At 37.9% G+C, this 23208-nt stretch overlaps 1 protein-coding gene across 1 annotated transcript in view; it reads right to left on the reverse strand.

Annotated features, from left to right (window-relative positions):
* The window catches only part of MALRD1 (MAM and LDL receptor class A domain containing 1), a 245179-nt gene that overhangs the window by 216933 nt on the left and 5038 nt on the right, over positions 1-23208 (reverse strand). Inside the window, exons 3-7 of the mRNA XM_033071306.1 lie at positions 19372-19466; positions 19129-19290; positions 14644-14737; positions 10023-10163; positions 6407-6564 (exon numbers count right to left, since the gene is read on the reverse strand). Of these exons, the coding sequence (XP_032927197.1) occupies positions 6407-6564; positions 10023-10163; positions 14644-14737; positions 19129-19290; positions 19372-19466 (650 nt within the window). The remainder of the gene's footprint in view (positions 1-6406; positions 6565-10022; positions 10164-14643; positions 14738-19128; positions 19291-19371; positions 19467-23208) is intronic.

The following is a 23208-nucleotide window of genomic DNA, read 5'->3' on the forward strand; positions in this document are numbered from 1 at the left end:
ATTTAGTTCACTTAGAACTGAATTTTAGGTCTGCCAGAATTACCCAATCAATTGTGCTAAAAACTTTTTTTTTTTTTTTTTAAATCTGTAAAGCAAGCACACAGAGTACACCTAAAACTTTTAGTAGTCATGCTCTGAGTTACCTTAATCCTATTTTCATTCCACCTCCTAAGGATAACAGGAAGAGTGCTACACATGGTAGGGCTCCCTTTATGCAAGCACTCTAAGCCTTTTTGATTCAATAATCTGGCAAAAGTATCTCACACTCACTCTGCTTCTGGTCATGATCCTGCTTGGAACATACTGAGGCAAAAAGGAAAGAAGGCAGAAATTTGAACTTTATACACCCCCACAAAATCTTGCCAAGAAGCAGTTGTAAAATAGACCAAAACCAGAAAGACAGAAAAAAACCTGCAGGAAAGGTTAATACAGGTTATACATACAAACAGACTTATCAGTAAAAATATAAATATTGACACTATTAGGAAACTGCAAAGTAATGGTCATACCTTTTCCACAAAGGATATTACAGAATTAGTGGCAGTTCAGAAAAAAATGCAAAGCAGGATAAGAGAAATGGAGAGTCTCTTATATGAAGAGAAATTTAAAGTATAAAAAGAATTTATCTTACAGGAGTTTAATAAAAGGCATGTGAATTGTTATCAATACTGTAGACAAGAACAGTTGTCTTTTTTCATATTTTATAATATAAAAGAAAGGAGAAATGTGCTGTCTACTGCTTAATAGGCTGTGACACAGCAGAACAACATTGATATGATTTGTGATAGGCAGACAATTAATGCTTGTTTCCTACCAAGGCCCTTTTGCTATATTAGCAAAGCTAGAAGATTAAATCCCCATTGAACATGTGTTCAAAGATCAGTTTTGGAAAACTGCAAGACAGGGCCAAGGCAATATGCTAATTTCACACACTCAATGACAGAAGAGATCAAATTGGATAAAGCACATGGCATACTTGATTTCAGAAATAGAAGTCAGCTGTGAGTTTCTACATCACTATAGGATATATATGTGCCCAGTTGTTTACATGACATATTCAGCAAAAGTCTTTCGATATTGAGGACACTTCATGCTGTGTAAAACTTGCTTCATTTTACTAAATAATTCAGCTTCCAGAGGAAATCTATTAGCTATATTAGGCACATACAAGACACAGAAAAGGATGATGTACTAGGAACCATACTGCATGGCAGATTAAAACCATAGCCTATGGTTAAATTTCTGCTTTTCCTTACATGCTCCCCGCCACCTGCTGTACAAACCCTTCAAACATATATGCATATCTTTTGGGGAGCACTATATTTGCTGTGTATTTGACTAGATTCACCTTGATACTATAATTTTGTTCCTATTCAGGTAACAGCTTAGAAACCCAGCTCCGTGACCATTTTTCTCCCAAACTAATAATAATACAAATAGCTTGTAGCAGTAAACTTGAGTTTTCTGTACAGTAGCCAGACCTTCTGGAACTTTTATTTACACTGAAAGCTGTAATTCATCTCAGATGAACCAATATTTTAAGTAGATTTTACCCCGTGATTTTATACAGCTCTAATAAGTCAACAATATATTTTCTCTTCCTCACAATACTTGTAGTATTCACCCTGCTTGTCATAGTCCACCATTTCTTTGCTACAAAGAAGTTAACCCCTCTAGCACAGTCCTTGTGTCACTAGCCTTCTTCTAAAATATGGAAGGTGTTGGTTTTATAGTACTTTTCTTCAAGATTTATTTTTGTAATGCAGGGGAGTGGTTGTTCAAGATAACTTTACTCTATTCCCTTAATGTGATATATTACTATCAATAAACAACATTTTGTGAAGCTAAAATGGGCAAAAATTGTTCCTTTTCCCCACAATGTTGGTTTTTTTTTCTGAGATAATGCCACTCAGATTTGAAGAATGGAAGAGAAATCATGAAATTTGTGAAAGTCACCATTTATAAAACATTTTTTATCTTTTTTTTTTAAATTTCTCTAGCAATACATGTACTGCTGTGCAATTGCACCCATTATTTTGTCCCTGCTTCTTTTCAGAGAGTAATTTGCAACAAAGGCTTATGTATTCCCACACAATGATTAATCAACTTTACCTTCTGGAGAGGAGTGTACTCACATGACTCTGCGAGTTTTGTTGAACATATAGAAAAAATTTAGTGCATTAGGATACAAATATACTTGCACGTATAACCATTGAAATTCTTTTATTGCTTAATTTCTGTATTTTTCAAAGCCATACAAGATGTAAAGATTAAGACAATAAAAGGAAAAATGCTAAGCACATTACTTAAGGGGAGTAACAAACAATTATTGAACAGCAAATTATAGAGTCAACATTATATTATTTGGCTTCCATTTTTACCAAAAATGTTAAAAATTTTCTTTCAGTTAACACAGTTAATTTTGTCAATTCACTCCAGTCAATTCACTCAATTCACCCCAGTAGAAACTGGGGAATGAGATGCTGGAAAGCAGTGCCAGGGAAAGGGACCTGGGGGTCCTGGTCAGTGGCAAGTTGAACATGAGCCAGCAGTGCCCTGGCAGCCTGGAGGGCCAACCCTGTCCTGGGGGGCATCGGGTACAGCATCACCATCAGGGCAAGGGAGGGGATTGTCCTGCTCTGCTCTGAGCTGGGGCTGCCTCACCTTGAGTACTGGGGCAGTTTTGGGTGCTACAGAAAAATATAAGTGTAAGAAAAATATTAAACTGTTAGATAGCATTAAAGGAGGGCCATGAGAATGGTGAAAGTCTGGAGAGGAAGCTGTGTGAGGAGCAGCTGAGGTCACTTGTTATGTTCAACCTGGAGAAGAGGAGACTGAGGGGAGAGCTCATGGCAACCTTCAACTTCCTCATGAGGGGAAGGGGAGGGTCAGGCACTGATCTCTTCTCTGTGGTGACACGACCTGAGAGAATGGCCTGAGGTTGTGTCAGGGGAGGTTTAGGTTGGATATTAGGAAGTTTCTTCCCCCAGAGGGTGGTTGAGCACTGGAACAGCTGCCCAGGGCAGTGGTCACAGCTCCAAGTGTGACAGAGTTCAAGAAGTGTTTGGACAATGTTCTTGGGCACAGAATGTGACTCTTGGACTGTCCTGTGCAGGGCCAGGAGTTGGACTTCACTGATGTTAGTGTGTACTTCCAACTCAGAGTAGTCTATGATTCTGTGAATATTTTATGTTAGTTGAACAGTTAATATTGCCAAATGGGAATTCAAACATGGCCAGAATAGACGAATAATGTTACAAATACATATAAGCCAGAAGTACTAAAACTGGAATAGAATCACAAACTTAAGTAAAGGTTGCATACTGGAAGGAATATTTTACTATCAATAACAATCTGAGAACCTGAGGCAAATGTGTAGGAAATTAGACAATTGGGAGAAAAAAACATATATTTGGCAGCCAAGGCATAAATACAGACTATGCAATTATAGCTAAGATCCTGAACAACTCTTAAGACACTGGAACAAATGGCTAACAACCTTGTAAGCAGTTAGAGAATTAGAAACTGAGAAACCTACATTAGCTGCTTCTGATGAGGAAAAAGTTGTGTTTAGCAGTGTACAGTAATTTCATGAGCATAAGGCGCACCGGAGCATAAGGCACACTTCCGGGTGTCGGCAAATTTCTGAACTTTGTCGTATATAAGGTGCACTGGCGTATAAGGCACACTTTTTTCTGCAGCAAGGATCCACCCACAACAAAGTAACCAATTAGTAATGGAATCGCGCGACTGCGGGGTTTACTGGCTCAGCTCGGGGGTGCTGCGGGCTCGCACTTCTGGGTTGGCAAATTTCCGAACTTTGTCCATCTATAAGGCGTTCCAGGGTATAAAGCGCACTTCTGGGTTCAGACCAAAATTTTAGTCTAAAGGGTGCGCCTTATACATGTGAAATTACTGTAATTTTTCTTTTTTCATCATAAACAGTATTGAAAAATTAGTTACTTTATTAAGGGTTTTTTAACAATCTCATATAACACATGCTTTTAAAAAATTGTGGTGATTTGATGTCGATGAAATTACTGTAAAATGTGTGTGCAAATAGAAATATGAATTTATTTCAAAGAGGAGATGTCAATAGTTTTCTATTAAACCAAAAGAAAATTGTGATAGAGTTCTGCATAGGTCTGTTCCAGAGCCTGATATAATTATAGTGCTGACTAACTGACTGGAGAGTGTGGAGAGTTGGATTTGCAAGCACTCTGAAGGACATCATTTGCATTAAAAATCATCTCAGTGTACAGAAACCAGTTCCAAACCAAGAAGACAAAGCTCAAAGACACGAGTCAAAATTAAGAAGGAAAAGTCAAATGGCCAAATGCAGTAGTGTTTAATGAAGAGAAGTTTTGCAAGCCAGCAATAAGAGAGGAAAAGCTGCAGTATATCGTGGTCTGCAAGTTAAATGTAAGTAAACACGTTACTATTGACAAAAGGAGTCCATTTTCCTTATCCTTCTTCATACCCAAGAGCAATTTAAATTTGCTGTCTTCCAACTGATACTATAATATCTATATTAGAAAATATATTCATTCATCTTTGCTCTCCCTGTTGAAAGAGTGAGGATGGCCATGGATAAATTTACAACATCTTGCCTCTAAGAACAGTACTGAGAATGTACATTGGGTACAATCCAGTCTCCAGGTGTGTCAGGCTGGGATTTAGCAGGAGTTATTCAAAGACAAGAGGTCTTGATCAGTAAATATAGCTATGGGATGTGCAGGAAACTATAACTGAGAGGTTATTTTGAATGAGTTCCAAGACAGCAGCTCTATTGTCTTCCAGGGTCAGAACAAGCACTTGACCCTCTGTTTCTTAGTATTGGCTAGTTGTGAAGATTCATTTGACTTTCACAAACAATCTAATGATTCAGTAGCAAAATGTATAAAAGCCAACTCTCCCTTCATTTCAGTTTAAGAAGTCTTAAACATGAGTCTGTAGGTTGTTTTATTTTTCCTGAAACTACTGGCAGAAGCTTATATTTCTGAAGACTTTTCTGGCAAATTTTGCAGTATGAGAAACTCACATCAGCTTTAAGTAAGTCTATGTGCAATAAATACACTTCTGATTGAAGGAGAAACTCAATACCTAAAACATAAAAGGGCCAAGAGAATCTGTGGAAACAGAGCAGACTGATGTAATAAACACCAGAAAATATTCTTCTGATGAGCATGTAAGGACCAGTTTATCAAATAATTCAATCTAGGCTCCCAGTTCTATGGGAACTCAGATGTCAATTTTCTTGTGGTTTTCACTTACATAATTTGCTCTGTTTTCAGGGAAATAAAATTTCTCCTAAATTGGGTCCATTGATGCTACTTAGGTGAAATGCTGAAATCAATATTCCTATTCTGTCTCGAGGTTGCTGCGAGTGTCATACCTGGGAATTTATTGGCAAGTACTATGGCACAAAACTCTGTGTGCTCTGACCAGAACACTGATTATGCTACAATTCCCTGACACAGTAATGGGTCATAGAAAAATACAACTATTGGCTTTTATAAATGAAACTTGAGCTTGAGCAAAAGCCTGGAGTTGTTTTCATGAATATTCAAAGACACAGTTGGAAATAAATTATTACCATTACCTGTCCTTATTTTAAGACTTTTTGGCTCTGTTACACTTTGGGGTTTTTAGCTTCTTATCTTTGTGAATGAAGTGGGTCTAATATTTAAATTGTGTGTATTGTTGGGTGATAAGAATTCAACTCCAGCATCAAGATATGAGAGCCATTAACTTAATGAGAGCAGCTCTACTGCTCTTGCTTTCATTAAGTAGCAGTGCAAAGCATCAATATCAACCTATTAAACCAGACTTCAAAAGAGAACATCCTAATATTAGAAAGTCTCGCAAGATAGGGGAGGTAGAAAAGATGGAAATAGTTAGCGATGCTCAAGTGACATTTGTGTTTCATTTTGGCAGGGTAAAAGAATAGAAAAGTAGAACAGAAAATTTACTTCTCTAATACTTGGGCAGAGAAAGGCAGGTGTTAATCAAGAACTTTCCAGTTATCCTGAGTCAACAACTTTCCTTTTTAATATGTCTCCACTGACAGAAGCACCGATTTTCTTATTTCCATAACAGGAAGAAGGCTAGGAAAGCTGTTACTATAGATTTCCCTCCTGAAATCTGCAATTGGTTTAATTCTATAATAGCTGGGTTTGTCCTTGGAGTCTTATTGCAGAACATTCACCCATAAAATTAGTTTATAGCTGAGATGGCGAGCACCCAGGTTTTGCAATTGTACAGACCAGTGGAATGGTACCAAGTTACTTTTTGCACAAACTGACTCAGGACACAGGCATGCAGCAGCAGGTGTGTGTTGCATTTTGTCTGGTAACACCTGGGCTGCCATAACTTTACCTTTTGGAAATGAACACGTTCTCCTTACCTGATTCATGAGCAGTACTGCCTTGAGATCACTGCTGCCTGCCATGGAGTAGTGAAACTGAAAATGGCAATTCTTGCTGGAACAATGACACATGGTGCTGTTTAGATGGGCCTGTTCATCTAATGCGTTGTAATTAGTTTCTAAGCACTCGAAATGGCCTGAAGAAAAAAGGAAAGAAAATAAAGGTCACTTTTTCACAAAGCATTTTTTTTCTCAGTCTTTAAAAATAAGGACTGTTGTCATGTAATTACACCAAAGACCCATCCCAGCAAGAATGAAATCTGATCATCACAATGATTATATGACTTGGATGTCATATGTTTCCTGTTAAATATATATATATATATAAGTCTTCATTTTACTCACAGATAGCCCCAGCAACCATGAATTACATTAGTCAATAATATCTTGAAGCTTTTACTTTGCATGCTAAAACCTGCAAGATGTCTCAGCTCAGCCTCCTTACATTTACAACCATTCAATATCTAATGAGAAATCTATGTGGAAACTGGGCTTTCTTCCCACTGTGGTTTCTAGGAAATATGCTTTTTACAGCAATGCTTAAAAAAACAAAACAAAACAAAAGGTCATCTGCATTACGGGTACAGGAAGCAGTCACAACTCCAATGTGTAATCAAGATCTTCACTTCTCAAACAGAACTTTTGCAATAAAATGTTGGAAGCATATTGTCTTTCCACCTGAAGCAGAAAAGCAATTTGTGCTCCTCTTGACCTGCTGGCCCTTATAAAAGCATTCCTACAGAGATCTAAAGGAGTTCTCCATTCCCTCAGTGTCTATTAGTTTTCAGAAATAAAAAGGCTAAATATTTTTTTACTAAATATATCAGCTCTTTCCCCTGCCTCCCGAGTCACTAAATATTTTGCTGCCTTCTACAACAACTATTAAAATAATAAAGAAAGACTAATTAAAGGTCTTAAGTCTGCAGTTTTTGTGTTTATTTCTCTAAATACAATTTATCTCAAATGCACAATTTCAAGGTGAAGGAAGGAAGTGCCATTTAACAAGAAAAATGCTCACTTTTATAAAAGACCATGTTCTTTTCCTTTTGTTTCCTGTTTACTCTTTGTGTTATGCAATGATTTACACTGCAATATATTCTTGAAATTTTCTTGGAGTTAAGCTTTTCATTTCATGCCACAGCAACTAACCTTTATATTTAATCCCTATTTTTCTTTGACAGACATGAGCAAAGCATCTGCAATTCTGTGACTACTATCTTGTGCATAAGAGAAATATGCAATACTAGAAGATACGCTACCAGTTGTTTATCTAACTTCAGAGTTCTCTGATGCCGTTGTAAAACCAACCAATTTTAGTTTCTGTGTCCAGTGATAATTAACATTCTTTTCCTCTCTCAAATACTTAAATCTTTAAAAGCAGGTCAAAGAGGAGTTGACAAGATTTTTTGACAAGAAAGCAAGTGCTCTGTTCTAAATAAACCAAAGTCCTATGAAGCATCCAGAATGATCCTGTGTCCAAAAAAACACTCTTCAGAGAATGCATTTTATGCAAGTATTGTGATTGCTTCTGCTTAATCCAATGTAAGAAACAAACAATGAATACTACAATAGCATATACGGAACATCAATAATGGAAACAAGAAAAAATTACTTTCTGAACAGTATTATAAGGGAATATAAAATCTCTGTAAGAGCTTGAGAAATTAAGAGGAAAAATTATAGATCAATTGCCTACAATATAAAAGTAGAGAAACAAAGCAGTAAAAGAGCAAAGAAAAAAAGTCTTCCAAGGACAGAAAGTATTTTATTAAATTTAGGGATACCAGCAAGGGAGGATTATTCAAAGGCTATAAGAAATCTTTTATTTATAAATATAATTTTTTATATCTCTTCTTTATAATTTTATTTCTTACCTCTCTTCTATTTATAGAAGTGAAAGCTCTGATCAAAATCCAAATATAAAGCTTAGTCAAGCTCTATTTGCATTGCAAGTTTGAGCCCTCAAGCAGGGCATTTTTGTAGTTTGCATACAATTTCTTTAGTTTTTTTAGTTTGTTTTTTATATTCAACCTCCTCATTTATGTCTCAACACATCTGCATGAATAGAAATACTGAATGTATTCAGCGATCAGTAATCACAGTTCAGATTTTTCAGTGCTTTCCAATGTTAATGATGTATTAAATTTTGTGTGTTGTTTTGATGCTTGTTTCCTCACACATTTTCATTTTTCTTTATGACTTAGAAGAACAAGGAATGTCCCCAAGTAGTTGGGGAAATTCAGCCTACTCAGCCGCCTCTGCATATCCATAAAATAATGACCAAGCACCAATGCAGGAAACATTCCAAATATATTCTTTCCATAGACAATGCTTGTAATATAGTCCTGTAAAAGCTCTTACAGGATTTCAATAGGTTTTCTGTTCTCAGTATTTCCTTAAAACGGAAATCCATACCTGTCACTAGCCCTTAAGATGTCATGTTAAGGTATGGCACAGACACAATGACTTTCAAGGAGGTTGTTCAAGTAAAATCAAATGAAAAGTCTCTTTTATGTTAGATACCCCAGTGGAAGTTGGAAGATGATATGACTCTTCTCCTCACTTTTAAGGGGAAAAAAACTGCTTTAATTTATGCTGTCCTGCAAAAATTAACTTTAACATAGTGTATACACGTATACACTCAGGCACTTTTCCTTGCTATTCAGTGATCATTTGACTTAGACTGTATTGAAACGCATGCTAAAATCTATTTTTCAAATAAAAACAATATCCAACATTCATTCTGATTCTATCAATGAGATGTGCTCCATTTCTGTGGGTTCAAAGTTCAAGCAGGAATCTCCACAATATCAGTTCTTCAAAGCTGCATCTATTACAACTAGCAGCACTTGACCCTTCTGAAGGCAGTCTCAGTACACAAGCCAAACACTTGGCAGACAAGACAATTCCATCTCACAATAGAACACTTGGAGATTTACAGCCATTAAGCTTTCCAAAACCTTTCCCATAAACCCACACACACTACACAGTGACTGCAAAAACAAGTGATGCTCTTTACTTCTTAAAATTGCAGCTGGACTAATTTTATTGATTTTAAAGGTATGGCACTATTTTCTAGAATAAGTGTTTATTTACAGTTCCTCTAATAAAAGGTTTAAAATGAAGTTCCAGACTGTATGCTCAAGCAGAGTAGTACTACACAAGTCAAACTTCCAAGTATCAAAACAAAACAAAAGCACACACACAAGGGCTGTGGGCTTAGATGGATTTAATTTAATATCACCAAATTCTTGCACAGATCTCTTACAAAGACTAAACTGGAGAATAAATGAGCTATATGTTTATATAATTTATATAGTTTATTAGTTCATAGTTGGAATTCTTATGTTAAAATATTTCATGAATACCTGAAAAAAATTCATTAATTCTTACAATAAAATATTTTGTGTCTTACCAGCAGGAGCACTCAAGATGCCCTTATTAAACTTCCAAAACAAAAGCTAATGTAAGTACAAAATACATACAATTACTTTTTGTATTTTTGTTCTCTTTTGGCATTGAGGCACCATTTTGCCCTAAAAAGCACTATATTCTTCATGACAGCTAGTAATTTTGAATTAAAGTAAATCCCCACCTTCAGTAGTGTTGCTGGAATCCTTCAGGAAGGAACAGGAGGCAATCTTGTGTTCTTGCAGCTGTGCCCACTGAGCAGGCTCAGCTGGCTGCTCTGAGTGCCACTCACATATGCCAAGCTCAAAAATGGAAATCTGTGGTGCTAAAAGACAAAAACAATCACTTCTTAAGAAGTCGTTATTTATGAGACTATTCCCCATTAGGAAACTATGGTTATTAAACTCCTTGACAACATTTCTGCTTCTTCCATAGGTTACTGCAAGAGCCCTGTGTATCCCTGTTTGCTATCCTGTATGTCATCCTGCCATCTTTTAATATTCTAAGAAATCATTCTCTCAAGACAGATGCTTCTTTCAAAGCAATGGAGTGCTATTTATGTTAGCCAGTCATCACAACCTTCATGAATTCAATTCCACAGAGAGAGTTATTTGCCAGGTAACATAAAAACTGACATGTAATAATAAGAAATACCTGTTTACTTTTCTAGGTGATAGTTACAAAAAAATCACTTTTAACAGAGGTTAAACTCAGCAGCATCTCCACAAAATTTGTAACAGAATACTTCTTTCTAGAGACAGAAAGGTTCTGAATGCATCACCACATATTTTCAAGAGCTTTTTAAGGGCACAGCATGCCTGACTAACCTAGCTGCTTTCAGCAATGGTCAGGATTTTAAGCAGAATTGCACTATGAAAGGTGATCTCCTGGTTAAGGCACATTATTAAATAGCAGTCAGGATATTTTGGAGATAACAGAGATTCCTAACTGTATGGAGAAAACAGTTTTGGGTTAGTTTAGTTAGATGTTGCTCTCTCCTTCATCTGAGAGACATTGTGTTATTCACATTAGTGACACCTCAGTGAAATGGCCTGTCCAGGCAGTGCTGCAAACCTTTCATTTCTTCCTTGTTCCAGTGCTAAATAAATGTACACTCTTTTCAAACTATATGCATTATGTAAGAGAGAGCTTGTCAAAAACTTGTTTCCTATGGAAAATGCAAAATTGCACAAGAGTCTGGAAAAGGATGGATTTTGACAAATTTTCACATGAAAAAAGATTTCCAAATTCTTTCAAAAGAAATCAAGATCTTCTGTTAATGCTTTTGAAGTATTGATGCAAAACATTGAGTCATTCAGTGGTTTGGATTTTTTTTTAAGTTTAGTCTTATATATTTTTAAGGTTTTGTTTGTTTTGACAAAATACCCATTTTCCAGCTCTTAATGCCACAGCATGTCAGAAAACAGTAAGATTAGCATTTTGGGTTTTCTGACTCCCATCCCTCTAGCAGTTCATCTCAAATACCTGCTTCTCTAATATTAAAGGCTACGTCTTTGCAGGATTAGAATTATCTAAGGAATTAAGTTTTTGTCAATTGAAGTATTCATACTGGATTTTTGTCAGAATTTATACATTATAAGCAATACATATATAATTACTTTGGTTTTCCTGAAAAAAGCCCATAGCTTTGCAGTGAGGCTTTGTAACTTCTGCATTACAAGTGACTTCAGGAGGACAAAAGCCTCGTTCTCCCTTATAGAATTCCACTTTCATGCCTTGGAGCTCTTTGCTTTCATCTCTGTGTAGAGATCACAAGGACAGTCTTAGTGGGGCTCTTCACATATATAATTCTTTGGGAGCTGAGAGGGAATTCTGCAGAGAAACTACTTGGATAAGAATATGAAGCCTTTGAACAGAGGTTTACTAAAGGTATAATTAACAGCGATTTTGCATCACGTTTTTCAGAAATTAACTTCAATATTTTCTGTTTTCCAGCCAAAGTTGTTTGGTTTTGGATTTTTTTCTGCAGTCAGTATTCAAATGTATGAAATGTATGTGGGGGTTTTGAGTGATAAACTATTTGGCAGCTGTTGAGGAAACTAAAAACTAGAGTACAGTAAATTCACGAATACAAGCTGCACTGAGTATAAGCCGCATCTCTGGGTGTTGGCAAACATTTCGGTTTTTGTCCATAAATAAGCCGCACCCGAATATAAGCTGGTCTGTGTTCGCAGCGAGGACCCGCATGCAACAAAGTTGCCAAATAGTAACAGAATGGCGGGAGGGCGGGGTTTACTGGCTGAGCTAAGGCTGTGCAGGCTCGGCCTGCTAGGGGCTGCCGACGGGGCCAGGTGGCCAAGTCCGGCGCCGCCGTTCGGCGCGGCCGCTCAGCACGATCACTCGGCGGGGCCGCTCGGCGCGATCGCTCGGCGCCGCCGCTTGGGGCTGGCCGCCGCTGCCACTGGGCTCGGTCACCCCGGCCCGGCGCTGCCCCGCAGTGGCAGGCAGGGATGGAGCTTCCCCCACTTCTACGGCAGCGGCGGCGGGCGGGGACGGAGCTTTCCCGCGCCCATGGTGGTGGCGGGGGGTGGGGACGGAACCTGCCTGCTCCTGCCGCGGCGCACGGGGACGGAGCACCCCGCCTCCTCCCCGAGCCGCGACAATGGTGGCGCGGGGCCCCCCCGTCTCTCCCCCGGGCTGCGGCAGAGGACTGAAGGAGAGAGCTCTCCCGCCTCTCTCCCCGCCCCCAGTGCTGCCTGCAGAGAGCCAGGTTCCACCCGCGGCGCAACAGAGTAACAATTTGTAACAACTGCGAAATGCCGGCTTTGCAGGTGCTCGGCTCGACACTCTGCCTGGCACTTCTGAGGTTGTAAATGTCAGAAAATTATTCACATATTAGCCGCTCCTGAATATTAGCCGCATTTCTGGTTTGGGAGCCAAATCTTAGTCAAAATGGTGCGGCTTGTATTCGTGAAATTACTGTATCTTAAATTCCTATACTCAAGATAGGGTTTTAGTTGTAATTTTTTTCCACTGCATGAAGTTTAGTTTTCAGCAGAACTGGACAACAGACTGAAGTAGGACAGTTTGGGAGACAAGGGAGGGACAGAAGGGAAGAAAGAACCTAAAGCTTAATGAAATTCCTTTATATTTAAACATCACAGCTTGCATCAAGAAACTCCTGAAGGCACAAAAATTTAAGGTATTTTACTCACAACTCTAAAAACAATTCATACTAATGAATACAGATGCTGAGGTCATGCCTTATGTGCATTTGTACTGGGATTAAAAATCATGAAGGATACATTAAAAATGCAACTAGGGATTTCATGAAACTAAAGTGATTTTCATTAAAAATCTACTCATCCAGAGATTCCATGAGGACTAGAGAAAAAAATTATTTCAAATTCAACCAACCAGTAGTCTGACCTTTTGTTTTAATTATTGAAAGTGTTCAGTAGTAACAGTCCTCTTTCAGGGAGAAAATTAAGATTCTTTGACCCTGTTTTTGGCTGCTACGAGCCATTTAGATGTCACCTAATGAAGTTGACTTCTCCTAATGAGGAAAAACAGGATAAGAACTGGCTCTTATTAGAGTATACCTGAGGCACTTAACAGTGCAGCAGTTCAATCCATAAGCCATGGCATGGACTTCAATAGCTGCTGTGTAAGGTAAGTTTAACACCTGGATTTATAAGATATGGTGAGAAAATACTTCAGTTTCCTTTTCTCCCCCTTTTCCATCTCATAGCTGATTTTGTTTGTTTTGGGGGTTTTTTTGTTGTTGTTTCGGGGTGGTTTTTTTTGTTTTTTTGTTTTTTGTTTTAGAAGAACTTTGTTGAAAAACTGAATGTATTTTTTACAAACAGATCTCCCACAGGAACTGGTTAAACAAGTAAATAGGTTTCTAGAATTACTGAAATCTAAATATATATTCCTGCTGGCATATATAAAGTTAGGGTTTGTATCTTGCTCTTAATGTGATCTGTTTGAAATTGCTTAGCACTCTAACATATTAATACCCATTTGCATCTATTTTCAATAGTTTTTTTCTACAGGAAAATCTAGAGAGCATTATTTAGGAGTTTGGTACAAAGCGAACCATGTAACCTAGCTTGGTCTGTGTCAAACATTGCTTTTCCTACCTCGAGTTAAGTTTAAAGCCTAAACCCTCTGTGCCCACGCCAAGAACAAAAGAAAGAAAAACAAGGAGGTGCTTTGAATCAGAACTGCACTCACCTGAGGATGTGACATAGGGGCAATACTCTTGTGGAATGCAGAGCAGCAAGCAACTTAATTTATGCTAGGATGGGTAGTGTTCCTTTTCCATGAAAATACATTGGGTTGAAAAGGGAAAAAGGAAATGTTTGGTAAAGAATCCTGATACACAGGGGTGATCTGACTGCAGAGATGACCAGCCTGACATTACAGCTCTTGGATGTAGCAGAGCAGAACAGCATAACCCCACTGCACAGCTGAGGATCAGGACCTTCGTGCATTTAGAAATACATGAGTGCCTTGGGAGTCTTCCTAGTCAGCTCCAAAGTTTTGCCTGAGCTGGCTGAACACATCAATTCTTCAGCCAAAAACAGTAGATCTTCACCCACTGAGCCCTACATTTATAATGTATCAGATTTCTTAAAGTATTTATTGTCTTTCTTTGTAACTGTGTTTAGATATGAAAAGACAGATAATTATTCAGGAAATTAAAAACAAGCCAAATAAAAACACTTAGAGTTAAAAAAGCCTTTGAATATAAAGACAATTCCATTGTCTTTTCTCTTCTAATTCAAGGAAAAGACAATCTAAAAAGACCTGACTCTTGAAAAAACAGGTACTCTTACCACGTGCTATAGAACATCCTTCACTAAAGGTAATATCATCGATGGCAACACTGTCACCTTGTCTCTGGGTCTCCACTACCCCCAAAAAGATAACCTAAAGAGATAAACAGCAAATCAACAAGAAACAGAGTTTATCAGTGTCACAGACAAAATAAAAAAAGCACACAATATATGCCAGTCAATTCCATGGAGTATCTGTTGGAAATACGAGAACTCTAATCACACACCTAACAATTTTGGAGGATTATCATCCTGGCTTTTTCACACATCTGTGGCTTTTTCACCCAGGCATAGATAGGTAGTCCAATCATCTAACTCAAGATTAAGGTAGAATTTAACAGGAAGGATCTGAAAATCACAATAAAATGCCTTAAAATCTAAGCAAGGATCATGACAGTTTAAAAATAGAGCACAAAGAGACTGGAAATGTGAACGTTTTCTATTTGATTTCAGAATTTCTCAGAAACCTGGAGAAAAGTCAGAGCAAAAACCACCATTATTCAGAAGTCTTTCATCAAATTTTTAGCCAAAACAAACCTTGGGGAGTACTTGGTTGGCAGTTATTCTGCTCAATGTTATAGCAGTGGGGTTTTTTTTCCCCAAAGTCTTCTATACACAAGTAGTTACAAATATTTTACTTTTTCATCTTAAGGGCAGATTTCAATCCACATTTGTAAATATACAGACTATTACACGTTTTCTGCAGTGGTGTACAAGGGAACTGACTGATCAATCCCAGTCCTTGGAAAAACACAACAAAAACATGCCAATCAAAACAACCCAACAAGTCAATCCTATGAGTAGCATTCCTTAAATTATTCCCTAGCTACAACTTGGGATGAAACAGTTCCAGGATTTTCTAGACTCTTGGAGGCACAATCTACCTAGAGGTACATTCTAGGTCTTAATAAGGAGTTCACAGTGTTAGAAATAATTTTTCAAATATTGCCTTGAGAATTCAGCAACAATATTGTGCATAGTTTAACAGACCAAGGCAGAAAATCTGTAAATTACCAAGAACTGAGCATTTCACTGTACAAGATGACACAATTTATCCAATGATATGACCATTACTTTATGAATTGGAATTTTTTTGAGGGATGCAATCTTGTATCTTTTGTTTGCTTTACTGAACCTGCAGTTGGCATGCACAAGAGCCGTATCACATTCAAAAATATGTTTACATGAATGAAATGCAGTATCTTGGAAATTTGCTCATTTGTTTCGGAAAACAGTATTTTGAATTCTGCTGCAATGATGCAGTTAATGTGTACTTTCATGGCTTCACCATGAGGAGTACAAATAGTGTATTCCTATTTTCTGTTTCTATCATGGCATGGTTTCAGATAAGTTCCTAAAGCAATATAGGGCACTGTTTTATAATCAGAAACACCAGAAACATTATTTAATGTCAAATATTTGACAAATATTTTACCTTTGCATAGTGATATTTCATTTTGCACTCAAAATTTAGTTATTAGTAACTTTATTTAAAATTTATATCTACCTGCAGCTTGGAGTTGGGGTTTTATAGTCAGATTTTATTATATAGTGAGACAAAGTGATTTAGACAATGCTAAAGAGGGACTTTCTAACTTTGGTGGAATAAAAGCAGAGACTGCTCCAAGTTAATACTCCATCAGAGCATACAAAGCCTGTATGAACCTGTGTTTCCTCAAAACTCATCAACAGTCTCTCAAATTCCCTGTTTCCAGAAGATAATATTACTGGGTGCCTCCAGCTGCTGTTGTGTCTAAAGAGATTATCCAGGCTTTATCTGGTGCAGATCCCCAGCTGACATCCCCTGAGTTCAGTCCAATAATAACCCAAGTGACTCACACCCAAGTTTACTCCAGAAAGGAACCATTCCATTTTCCTTCTCACACAAAGTCTAGAGCTCTTTAAGCTCACAAGTCTGCTTAGTGGCTCACAACTGCAAAGATCTATATCTATGCCATATCTGTGGGCACCAGATGAAATGGATATTGCAGCTCCATTAGTGGCATGGAGGTGCAGTGGGACTGTAGGTGGGACCAAACACGAGCTGGGCTGACTCCACAATGCAGCCACAGGAGCAGATTGCAGCACAGCAGCAAAGCACAAGGTAAAGCAGGAATCAAGCACAAAGGCTCAAATGAACCCCAAGCCTAGAACCCTTTCCCCTAATGAATCTGGGAGACAGAAACTTTTTCTCAGTAAATCAGAGGACAAGCAACTTAGAAGAGAAAACCAAAGCCAAAACAGACAAAACCTAGCCAAAACAGACATATTGAGCTTTCTGCTTGGTCAGTAGTTAAATCACTGGCAATCTTTGTATTTCAGAATTCCATAAATTGGAGATTTTTAAATGCCAAACTAAATTCTGTGTCCCATAAGTATAATCCAGACTCTTAGTAAGAAGAGACTTAAGTGTTAAACATTCAACATCAAAATAAGCAAAGAAAAGCAGCAGTGGAGGTTTGGAGATAGATTTTAACTAAAATATCACTTGAAACGTGTTTTTAAAATTGACAAAAGTATTGAAGCACTCTCTTTCAAAGTAGTTTGTACATCCAAATAAAAATTATTTGTCTCCCATCATTTTTTCTCCCATAGAAACATTAATAATCAAAATTTTATCTTTCAAAATACCACAGGTATCCCTGTAGGCTAAGTATCTTGTCATATAGAAGAACAAGTGCAAAAGGGCAAATGAGTTGCATTCACTTGTATGACAGTGATATCTTGCAAGCTGTCACTGAAGCAAAATGTGCAAACAAGAAAATTTGCTCAGCTTCAGACTCTTAAGTTTTGTGAGGTGCTAATCTGTGCTTCTTAAGTCAACTGTAATGATTGCTGCAGTAAGTTTGACACCTGCCTCTTTAAAGCTGGACTCTGCCCATCAGCTCACTCGATAGAGGCCAAAGGATAACCAGGTTTGCAAGCAATCATCTAATTAGGATTTGACATAGCAGTTCAGAGGAAGTAGATGCCATATTATATTAACTATTCCCAGACTCAGTAAATTTTCCAAGTAATATGAATGATGGAAAAAGTAAATCTAGAAGGAAACCCTTCCAGTACAACCTCAGATTGCTATACATACAGTCTTTTCAGGTAGAGGTAAGTTAATGACCAATAACAACATTGATACTTGTGTTGAGTTGGGTACTAGTATTTTGTGGGTACAGGTATTTTGTAGGTACATACATTTTCAGAAGAGTTCAGCAGACCAATATTACTTCAAAAATCAAGATCCTGTTGAATGCTTTAGCACAATATGGAAGTCAATTACAGTAATTTCACCATTATAAGCCGCACCATTTTGACTAAAATTTTCCTCCCAACATGGAAATGCGGCTTACACTCAGGTGTGCCCAATATATTGATGAGGTTCAGAAATTTGCCAACCTGGAAGTGCGAGCCCTCACGACCCCGAGCCGAGTCAGAGCTTGCCCGGCCCCGGTGGGGGAAAAAAGGGGCTGATCTGAGCCTGCCCAGCCCTGGCAGGGGGGGTGGGGCCGATCCGATCCCACCCAGCCTGAACCGAGCCAGTAAACTCCATGATCCCATGATTCTGTTACTAATTGACAACTTTATGAAAGTTGTGCAAGCATCCTTGCTGTGAATGAAAGTGTGGTTTATAATCAAGTGCGGCTTACAGACGGATGAAGACCTAAACGTTGCCGACACCTGGACATGCGGCTTATAATCAGGTGCAGCTTATAATCATGAAATTACTATAATTATGTTACTAATTTGGTTTATTGAAATGAGACTGTGCTGCCATGCCTTCAGGTTTGCATGCTAAGCAACATCACAGTAATTACTGTAGCAGGAAAGGCCTCTCATTTTCTCCTCTGCTCCCTACTTTCTCTCCAGTATTATGCATAGCAGTGAGTTTGCATCATCCACAATATTATAGCCCTAAGTTACATTTACTGTGCTAATGTTTTTTGTAAATGCACATGTAAAAACTTTTAAATAGCCCATGACATTTGCATTGCTTTTCAGTAGCTTTGAGCAAAATTAAACCATTTGCATGTGTTTTGTGACAAAGACTCAAAGCTGCAATCAATAGTTGAGTACAGTGTTTGACACCTGCAGTACCCCTATAAAACAGTATCTCACAGGATAAAATGCAGTTTCCTGTATAAATGAAGTCTTGAGTTTATCAGTCCAGTTAGACTGAGGCTAAGAGAATACTGTATTGAAAGTTAAGATCACAAGTATATCACCTCTGTGGTCTAGTAGATAATTTATGGCTCAATGAGACTGTTCTATTTAAGATGCACGCACAGTTTAAGCAAAGTTTGCTGTCAGTTTTAACACCATTAAGAGATAAGAACAAGCTGTATTTGTTAATGCAAAGTATGATCTTCAAAATGCCCCTTTTCTTGTTTATCTCATGATATTTACAAAATATTGAATGCTGACCTATTGAAAAGGCCCACAATTTATAAACCATTTAAGAAGCGTCCTTTACAGTAACCTCAATTTACTAACCTCATACTTCTCGGTGCTATTGATTGTAATGGTCTTTGTGTTCCACTGATTTCGTAGTTCTCCTGAAACTTGCCAAATGTTTGTAACAGTATCTTCAGAGTGTTTTTGAAGCCCCACCATAAGTGTTCCACTCTTTTGACTGACCCAATAATGAAATCTAACCTAGAAAAAAGAACAAAGTCTGATTATTCCAGGGAAGTACTATGGCAAACAGCGTAATACAAAGAATGGGCATCAAAATACCTGGCAAAGGTGTTCTTCATCAGTTGGAAGGAAAACATTTGTCCTTAAAACTGCGGAAGAGGATTGCATTTCAGACGACAATGAGAGGAAATAAGCTATTAAAAGGAATAAAAAGAGAAAACTTAGAACCTTGGAAAAAAAAAAAACCAGCAATAAAACAAGAAGAGCAATATGTACGGGTATAAATGAATGACTAAAAAGCCAACTAGAATTGTTTCCCAGAAAAGATTTATAGCAATTTTAGCCATTGTACTCCAAGCTTTATTTCATGTTCAATATTGTCATGGTATTGCTCCATGCTCCTGCTAAAATTTCAGGTAGGATTTCAAAATGTTTCACGTGGTGATGTCTTGAATACTCAACTTATAAGTGCAACATCTTGGGACAAAGTGAAACTCAGAAAGCTCATCCGAAGACTTTAAATTCCAATGATTGAGTAGATAACATATTTAATGCCAACTGCTGTAAACAACAACAGATATTTATCATGGGAGTTCTTTGAGGAAGTGGTGGAACGTGGAAGAGAAGACTATGGTGTTTTTATAGGTTGGAAACCAGTGGTGCCTGGATTCTGGCTGCTCAGAAAATTGCCTCGCTGCAGAGAGAAAGATGTGCTATCCCTGTACACATTCAGTTCAAAGCTGTCATTAAAGATACCATTATCTTTCATTTTTAAAAAAAGTCCTTGCTTCACTTGAAATTGTAACAGTTCAAGAGGAGTCAGTGAATTATTGTTGGCATTGGTGCTTGGCACCTCTGGACAGTGGTCTCAAACTGACTGACACCATCAGTTTATTATCCTATGGTAAAAGCCTGAATACTTTTTCTCTGCAAACTTCCCAGGCATCTCCATGCAACATTGACTCCTCTCCTTCCCTCTTCTTCCACCTCCTTCTTCCTGAACAGCTAACTCCTTCCTGTCCCTCATACAACCACCTGATCCTTCCTCCTCACAGCACTGCCAACCAAATCTCTCCTCTTCTCTGTCCTCCTAACTCTTGATACTTTTCTTTCTCACATGCATAACACATTTTAGTCTTTTGTGGTTGGTCAATACACATCAGCATTGCACACTTCTTCAGTGCTGTTCCCTGTCAGCTGCACCCCATTAGGGATGAGGCTCAACCCCATTCCTAATCTTCCACAATCTATTCTCCCACAAACTATGGCTGTTGCCATGCCCTATGACTGATTGTATCTCTTCCTGACAATATTGTTTCAGATCTTTTAACAGATGAAGGGCAACCACCCTTTTTTTTTTACATTAAATACTGCATTTCAAAATTTGGCTCTTCCTGGACACAGAGATTTCAGAGATGTTAAATGCTAAGGATGCAAGATGAAAAATAAAGAATAGAAAAAGACTCAATCTATTTTAAATTCTTTTTCTCCCTTTCTCTTTACTTCCCCTTCCCAAACTCCAAACAATGTCAAGTGACTTGTCTCCTTAAATTAACATGCTAATGAAAGGAGGAAGATGAAGGAGAAAAAAGGCCAATTAGGACTCAAGGGGAAAAAAATCCTAAAAATAAAGATTAACACATTAACCAAATATCAGAGCATAGATCAAAACATCTAAATACTTAATTTACTAAAGTTCCCCCCGTGACCTCTTGTGTGGCAGTGGAAAGCCCCTGATGGAGCTCCACCAGCCCAGCTCAGGGCTTGAGCCTGCTGAGCAATCCCCCACAGAGGAGCATTTTGCAGCCTGCTACCAGGGCAATGGCCATGCTGCCCCCAGGTTTCAGACCTTTCCTGACTGCTCAGGCAGCACTTTCAGAGCCTGCCAGCTGCAAGGGTTTTGCTCCTACCCACAACAGATGGCTTGGTGTATCTGCAGAGCCCTGTCCCTGACTCCAATCTGTTCCATCGGATGTTACTTCCATGAATTTTTGAATTTTTTCTTAGTTCCCTAAAGATAAATGCGTCTAAGAGCAAAAAATTTATTTTTCACCTGCCACAGGCATTTTAAGTTTTACACAGAGAGGGAAGAAATAATAATTTTAAGAAATTCTTTGAACGGTCATTTTGCATTAGACCTCCACATAGAGAATAGTTTCATCTAGTAAAATCAGGTCGTGTTTTGTTTTGGGGTTCTTTTAAGGTGGTTGCCACTGGTCTTTTCAATTAGTTTTTAAGTGAAAAAAAGATCCATGAGAGACAGACTTAAATAAATGTTTTGGGTTCTAGTAAATGATTACACAAATCTTCAAAGGAGTTAAATTTACCAGGGGATCTTTGCTTTTCTGCTAATGTGTATATTTTATCTTGATGGCAGGAAGTCTTCCCTTTAACACTCTACCATAGAGCATACTCTGCTCAGCTGTAATAATAGAGAATCATTTATGGGTTTTAAGCAGGAACACCATAAAACTGATTACATAATCTGTTGAGTCACCAGCAGTGGGAAAACTCGACTCAGTGCCATAAGAAGACAAGTATTTCCTAGGCGAGTAGAATCGGCATTTAGAAAATGAAAGTACAGTTTAGACGTATATAAGACATATTTTCCCTTCCCCACCAGTTTTTTGTGATTATTAGAGTATCTTTCTGGCATTTACTACATCTTGATGTGGTGAGTACTACCAATAATGTACAAATTCTAGAACCTTCAACTACAGCAAGACTGTTGCCTGGCTAACCTATTTTGATTCTAGCCAAGAGTTGGCTATATTTTTTATTCCATGGTATTTTGGGTTTTTTTAATGTGTTTCCTAATGAGATAAGCTTTATTATTTTAAACTATTCCAGAGCTTGCATACTTGAAATAAAGCTTATGTTTATGAAAAAGGTTTGGTAGCTACTCCAACACTGGTTTAAATCAAAACTTGTTTAAGAGCAGCCTTATCTTTGGAAGTTTAATAAAGAAGAGCAGGATGTGCTTCTGAGATACAGACAAACAAAAACCTGAAGTTGCTAAAAGCACATCACATATATAAAATTTCTTAATTGCAGAGTATCATGAGAATTGTCCACTGTGAAGTGAGAACTTGTAGGAAAACAGAGTGAGGTTTTTGGTTGCTGTTTTCTTCAATTAAAAAAAATTAAAATTGGGTTTCATTTTCCTCTGTTGATTTCTAAGCAAGTTTTCCATGCATTCACCTTGAAACTACCAATTTGCATTCATTGTTACAGGGAACTTCTACCTGTTTGATGGTTTATGCAATGTGTAGGAGATGCTGCTTTAGACCTGAGCAGATTTCCACCCTCCCAGATCATCACAGTTTGGGAATGGGGTGTAAAGCACCTGGGCTAGTCACAACAACACTTGCATCCCACATAAGATTCTCTTCTTGCACATGTTCCAGCATTGCATCTTTGCCTTCATGTGCTCACCATGAGGGCTGCCAGAGCACTGCTTGTGCCTGGGAGAGATGAGAGGGTGGAGATGAAGGGAAAGTGAATAACAGAAAATATGGGGATGAGAACTAAACAGCTATTGTATCACAGAAGGAAAAGCAGGGTTCATTTGGCCATAGGACAAGTATCCAGGGTATATTCTGTCTGAGGACAGAGAAAGGAAATTATTTAGTTGAGAGACACTCTTCAAGGTAAAGTAGAATTGTATAAACATTTATAAAGAAGCTGACTCCAAAACAGACTATCAAAGCTTATCCTGTCTCCAGCTACAAAGTCCTCTTGTCTCAAAATATTTGGAGTAGTAATATTAGCCATACATGATACATATGCACACTCAGGCATTTACCAGTCCAGGAAAAAATGAACATACATCTCAAAATTTCTCAACTTTGCAATCATCAGGACTGAATTTATCACCAAAAATCTCCAAAACAAGTAAAGATCACTCTGGTAGATAAACACAACTTCTGAAACTGA

The sequence above is a fragment of the Catharus ustulatus genome, chromosome 1 (assembly GCF_009819885.2).
Source record: "Catharus ustulatus isolate bCatUst1 chromosome 1, bCatUst1.pri.v2, whole genome shotgun sequence".
Lineage (NCBI taxonomy): Eukaryota > Metazoa > Chordata > Aves > Passeriformes > Turdidae > Catharus > Catharus ustulatus.